This window comes from Gavia stellata, chromosome 5 (assembly GCF_030936135.1).
Source record: "Gavia stellata isolate bGavSte3 chromosome 5, bGavSte3.hap2, whole genome shotgun sequence".
NCBI classification, from domain to species: domain Eukaryota; kingdom Metazoa; phylum Chordata; class Aves; order Gaviiformes; family Gaviidae; genus Gavia; species Gavia stellata.
Window position 1 is genome coordinate 64,951,098 of NC_082598.1, and position 6,424 is coordinate 64,957,521.

A 6,424-nucleotide genomic window follows, 5' to 3' on the forward strand; every position below is an offset into this window, starting at 1 on the left:
CCGCGCTCGCCCCCGCCGGGGTGTTTTCGGGGTGGCAGGTGAAGGGAGGAGCAGAAATAGGATGAAAGCCAGGGCAGTCGATAGCCAGAGGGGAACTGGAAGATGTTTTGCACCCTGGGGGAGTGGGGCACTGCGGCTCCGGTGCACAGCACCCCGGGGATGGGTCTCACCCAGCGGCACCGGGACCACCCAGGTCCAACCCTGCCAGGGTGCTACAGAGCGGCTGCGCCTCAGAGACCCTCAACCCTCTCCCTGTTTTTATTGCAGGATCTGCCCCGTCCCCTCCCTCCTCTTCACGTGTATCCCGTGAACCAAGAGCTGCTGACGTGCCAAGGCATGGCTGAGGGGTGGCTGAGCCGCCTGCCAGCTGGAAAGAACAGAGGGCAGAAGGGCAGCATGGGGGACGCGGACGACCTGGATGACAGCCTGACCAGCCTCATGTGGCTGCAGGACTTCTCAATTGCCAACCCCAGCATGGGCAAGTCCTCCTGCTGCCCCAGCGGCCAGGACCCCCACAACTGTCAGAGGATCCCCAGCTTTGCTGCCCCATGCTCGCCCCTGGCCGCCGACCCAGCGTGCATGGGCATCTCCCACACTCCCTGCAATCCCATCTCCTCCTGCACCTCGAGGACGGCGCACAACACCATGGCCGTGAACCCTCAGCTCATGGACGACATCGACTACAAGACCAACCCGCACGTCCAGCCGCCCTACTCCTACGCCACCCTCATCTGCATGGCGATGGAGGCCAGCAATAAGCCCAAAGTCACCCTTTCTGCCATCTACCAGTGGATTACTGACAACTTCTGCTACTTCCGACATGCTGATCCCACCTGGCAGGTAGGCGATTTGGAGCCCTCTTGTCTTGTCCCCTCTCCCCGCAGGGCTGGGGAGGGCTTTCCACAGCCTCCACTGTGAGGTCAAATAGAGCTGCTGTCCCCAGCTAGCACAAGCATGTCCCCAGGGGGTAGGGGACAGCCCCCAGGCTCACCAGCTTTGGGGACAACCTGAAGCACAGGGGCTTTTCCCAGCCACCTTGGCTCGCCGCCCTCCTCCATCACGCGAAGGGACCTCTGGCACGTGAGGCTTTCTAGGATGTGGCAGGGCAGGAGGGACCTGGGTGGCTCGTCCCTCCGCTCGGGTTATTCCCAGCCCAAATGCGCAGTGTGCCAATGATCCCGGCAGCGGTGCTCACCCAGGCAAAACCTCTGCAAAGCCCCTGCCCAGGCGTTGCCCACCTTCTCCCCAGGCAGGTGGGTCTTCAGCGGCTCTTGAAGCCCATCACGGGGAAGGAAACCCTCCGGTCCCTCTCCAGGGCCACCTGGGTCCCCCAGCCTCCCCTGTGCTAGGGGGACCTATGGGAGCAATGCGGGAGGAGGAGCTGTGTGCCAGTCCGTTGACTTTCTCCTGCAAACTCACGGCTGGGTAATCACCACGGTTTTAATTAAATGTGTTTATTAAAAAAAGAAAGAAGGTTTTCAATCGCTCTCTGCAGAGATGCAGGGGCTTTACAGGATTGTTGCAGGCAGGAATGATAAATATGTTAACCGGCCGGGTAATAACAGAGGGCAGCCCAGGCTGAATGAAGTTTGGGATGGGGAGGGGAGATGGGGAGCAGAGAATTCAGCTTGCAAGTCTCTGACCCTTGTAAAATTTCGTTAAACTGTAAATTCAGAGTTACCACAGCCTGGATTGTTTGCAGGGCTACCTGTGTTCCTGCTACTTTTTTATTTCTTTCTTTCTTATTTCTTTCTTTCTTTCTTCTTTCTTCTTTCTTTCTTTCTTTCTTTCTTCCTTCTTTCTTTCTTTCTTCTTTCTTCTTTCTTTCTTTCTTCTTTCTTTCTTTCTTCTTTCTTTCTTCTTTCTTTCTTCTTTCTTTCTTCTTTCTTTCTTTCTTTCTTATTTCTTTCTTATTTCTTTCTTTCTTATTTCTTTCTTTCTTCTTTCTTTCTTTCTTCTTTCTTTCTTTCCTTTTTTCTTCCTCTTTCTTTCTTTCTTTCTTTCTTTCTTTCTTTCTTTCTTTCCTTCCTTCCTTCCTTCATTCCTTCCTTCCTTTTTTCTTCCTCTTTCTTTCTTTCCTTTTTTCTTCCTCTTTCTTTCTTTCTTTCCTTTCTTCTTCCTCTTTCTTTCTTTCTTTCCTTTTTTCTTTCCTTTTTTCTTCCTCTTTCTTTCTTTCTTTTCGAGGCTGTGTTCTCATCCCCTATCCCGATTCCCGTACGTGAAGACAGCCTGGAAAGGTCATGCCACCCATACTCCAGGGGGAGATGGATATATTCCTGTGGGAGCTGAGTGCTTTGGAGAAAAGCCAACACACCCAAGGAGCTTCAGCCCAGAGGAGGGGTTTGGGGGGGGGGGGTTGCGCGTATGCGTGTTTTTCAACAGCTCTAAGCATTCAAGCCTTGTTTTTCCTATTCGGCACTACGGATTCTGGATGAATAAGCATAAAGATATCCAGGCAACATTAAAAAAAAAAAACCCTCTACCATATCCAATCTCTTAATACAGTCTTGGCTTTGTGGAGTCCAACGCTGGGTTATTTACCCAATAACTGAGTTTCCTTTCTGATTATTCACATCACTCCAGGCACATTCAGGGTTTCAGAACAGCTCGACGGGAGCAGAAACTCCTCTTTTTTTTTTTTTTTCCTTTTTTTCCCCCCCAGCTCGTTTGAGTGGTGGTTGATGAAGATGCAGTGATTTCACACCGAGCTTCCCTGGGCCAGGAGGCACCACTGGGGACACACAGGGCTGAGGTGGGACAGCCCACGTGTCTCTGCGGTTTTGCCTGTCTGGTTTTGTCAGCCTGGCTGCGGGGAGGCATGCTGCCTGGTTTTTGGCCAAATATTTTTCCTAGCAAGAGGCGCAGATGAACTGGGGGATGCAAGGAGGGCCCTGATGATGCCGTCCCCCACGGTGCTGCCATGTGTTGCCACTTTTAATGAAGCCGTGGCCACATTGGTGTAAAGACCCTCCTCTTCCTCCTTACCCATGAAGGAGAACCCGACCTCCTCCAGCTTAGCTCCAGGCCTAGAGCAAGTCTGGCTGGTTTCTCTCAGTGCTCTGCATGATTCAAGGCCCCATGGCCGCCGTTTACAGCCAAGGAGAGTTGCCCAAAAGCTTCCCGTTGGTTGGCAAGTCCTAGCTTGAACCCCTTGGCTCCTGCCACCTCTGGCTGGATTAGACAGGAGGCAAGAAAACTCTGCTGGTGACGCGGGGCAGGGGAGTTTCTGCGGGGCGGAGGAGCTTCTGCTGGGCAGAAGCCCGGGATGTCTTGACGTTGCCATTTCTGCTTTCTTTTCCCAAAGGTCCTTGCTGAAAACATGCTTTTCCACCAGCCTTCCCACACAGGTAGGTGCTGCAGTAGCAGACAAGCATTCAGCCTTGGGGTTTTTTTCTCTTTTGGGTCTAGAACTCCATCCGGCACAGCCTCTCCTTGAACAAGTGCTTCATCAAGGTCCCCCGGGAGAAGGGCGAGCCGGGGAAAGGCGGGTTTTGGAAGCTGGACCCCCAACATGCTGACCGGCTCAAGAACGGTGCCTTCAAAAAGCGGAGGATGCCCCCAGTGCAGATCCCCCCGTCCTTCACCGGAAGAGCCCAGCAAGAAGTACGGTGCGTCACCAACTCAGCCACTTCAACTTGCACCACCGATAGCATCCTCTATGTCAACACGGAGTCGCAGCAGCTGCTGAAAGAATTTGAAAAAGTCACTGGCAACGAGAACCGGAATCCAGAGGATGGCAAAGCAGGCCAGAAGCGCAGGCAGCCCTTGCCCAAGCGAACGGCCAAGGCGTCGCGGCTTTCCAGCTCTGCCTTGCTGACCCAGGAAGAGCAGACCGAGCTGGGATCGCTGAAAGGTGACTTTGACTGGGAGGCCATCTTAGACACCAACCTGAGTGGGGACCTCTCCATTTTCGGGGATCTGGAGTTCACACCTCCACTAAGCCCCGCAACACGCAACCCGGACTTGACGGTACAAGGGCACCACGTCGACTGTCCTCAGGGGCAGGAGCAGGTCCTCACTGAACCCAGCCTGAACAACCTGGACTTTGACGAAACCTTGATGGCCACGTCTTTCCTGCAGCATCCCTGGGATGAAGAGACAGACGATCTCCTCTCCAACTGCATCAACATAGATCAGTTGTTTGACCTCAACGATACCTCTTTGCCAGTGGATGCGAGCGACTGGAGCAGTCTCACGGCCCTTTTATAAGAGGCCAGTCGCCATTCCAAGCCCACACAGACTTTAGTAGGATGCTCCCCCCATGCTGCTGGGACTTACAAGGGACAAGATTTTCTAGAGACAGAGACATCCACAGTGATTTTTACCAGCTTCATCATAAGATTATTCACAGAAACACCGGGGGGAGAAAAAAACACCACCACAGGAACTGCTTGATATATCTTTAAAGGACACATCAGAAGTCTCTAGTCCATGAGAGAAGAAATGGAACGCTACTTATTTTTTTACTTTTAAAGGAAGAAATGTGAATTATCCTTTTTTTTTTTTCTGTGAAAATGGACACAACATATGTTCCTTCAGGGCTAAAGGAGAGCACCTGCTAAATTCCATCCAAGACATGTGATTCCTGGCGGCTTAGGACTCTATAGATTAAGTGCAATTTCCTCACCCTTTCGTCTCTCCATTTCTGTCTCTCTTTCCTTTCTCTATCTAGGGTAGTTAGTAGATATAGTGTGATAACTAGCTAGCAAGCAAATAGAGGTCCCTTCTGGATTCTCCGAGTTCAACCTCCCTCCCGACTTGTGCCTAGGGAAGAAGAAAAGGTTTATAAATTCAGCAAGTCTGCCTCTTTAGATGTTTTTATATAATCTATTATATATTATATATTCAAAGAAACCTATATTTTTAGCACTAGAATTTCTTAATAGTGGGGGGGATAGGGGAAATACAGTTTGAGAGTTGTTTTATATTTTCACTGTTTTTAAAGGCTTGTGTTCATTGTTCTGTAAACCAAGACCAGGCAAGGGAGGATTCCTGGAGCAGCAGCAACAGGTTTCGTTAAAGATCCAGGAACTGGCCCTGGCAGGAGAGGAGCAGTAGGGACCGAGGTGCTCCCAGAACAAGCTTTCGTATTTTTTATAGCCAAAATTCTCGCTGCAGTTGCTGAAGGGTCTAGGCCACCATAAACCCTCTCTGTCTTTCACCAGCTGACATAGCCCCTCTCTGTTTTTTTGGTCTGAGACTGTTGCTCTCCACTTCTTTTGCTCATCCATCAGGTTACGAGTGGCTGCCAGGGCAACGCAGGACCCCGATTAAGAATGCATTTTTGGGGGAGCTGTAAGGAAAACACTGTGGCATGGCCATCAGCTGGTGGCAATGGGGTCGCTCCACATCAAATGCTCCCAGCTGAGACCAAGGAGGAAGGAAATCCACATTCAGGCTCCATCCAGGAGCTCAGGCCAAAGACTGTGAGTGCCACGTAGAAGCTGTAGTTTTAGTTGTATGTCTTAGACTTACTGAAAAATGGAAGATTGTAAAGAATTTCTTGTTTGGTTACAAAAGCACTTAGGACCTTTAATGTGAGCAATATAATTTATTGAGAGTATAGCTGTAGTGTAAGAATCAATAAACAAGCCTTTAAAAAACTATATAAATTACCCTTGGAGTAATTTGCACCCAAATTTGGGGAGAGGGTTGGAGCCGTGGAGGTGGGAGTGCAGGTCCCGCATCCCGCCGGTAAAGCGTGGGACAGGCTAAGAACCAACATCTTCAGCTCACGCAAGCAGCAGAGCTGGGACTGGGCCACTGCTTTGCCCAGGTGCCAGCACCTGAAGTGCCCTGGGATGCCACCGCACAGCTGGGGACGGTGTCCCGGGGCTGGGGAGTGAAGGCCATGTCTTTGGGGGGCTTTGGGGGTCAGTGTAGGTGTTTATATCTGTATTGGCAATGCTCCTTTTTATTTGTTGGTTTTGTTATATTTTCCTGTTTCGGGGCCTCGATGCTGAAGAACTGCAGCGATATGTGTGCAATTTAACCTTTTCCATGGAAAGTTATTTATCAAAATAAATAAATAAATAAATAAATAAATAAAAGAAAAAAATGGAGAAGAAAAAACCCTTTTGCCTCTTTGTTTCCCTCCAGCACAGCCTGGCTCTGCCTGATCCTCTCCCCTGGAGGTAGGGGACATCTCACCAGCCCAGCCCTGGTTGCACACCCAGCCTTGCTACATGGGTGCTATCACCCCTCTCCGTGGCAGCACAGCAATGCCCCGCGGAGAAACTGAGGCACAAACCACCACATGCGTGACAATGGTTACACCCCACCTGTGCGACATAAGGGTGGCTGTGCCCGGGGTCCCAAGTCCTGGGAGCTGCTCCCAACCCCTGGAGCATCCTTCCCTGCCCCTGCAGGGAGCTCTTGAGGGTGACATGGTGTCAGTGCCTGGGGCTATCCCTCTGCTTGTGCC

At 51.2% G+C, this 6,424-nt stretch overlaps 1 protein-coding gene across 1 annotated transcript; it reads left to right on the top strand.

The window, feature by feature from the left end:
* Window positions 1–336: 336 nt before the first annotated feature.
* Window positions 337–4,209, top strand: LOC132317102 (forkhead box protein J1-like). Its single transcript, XM_059818068.1, has 2 exons — window positions 337–840; window positions 3,409–4,209. Exons 1-2 carry the CDS (start codon window positions 337–339, stop codon window positions 4,207–4,209), a joined length of 1,305 nt encoding a protein of 434 aa, XP_059674051.1.
* The last annotated feature ends 2,215 nt before the right edge of the window (window positions 4,210–6,424 follow it).

Coding starts and splice junctions, on each gene's coding strand:
- LOC132317102 (XM_059818068.1), top strand. CDS start 337: ATGGCTGAGGGGTGGCTGAGCCGCCTGCCAGCTGGAAAGAACAGAGGG. Junction 841..3,408: donor ATGCTGATCCCACCTGGCAG/GTAGGCGATTTG, acceptor TTTTGGGTCTAG/AACTCCATCCGGCACAGCCT.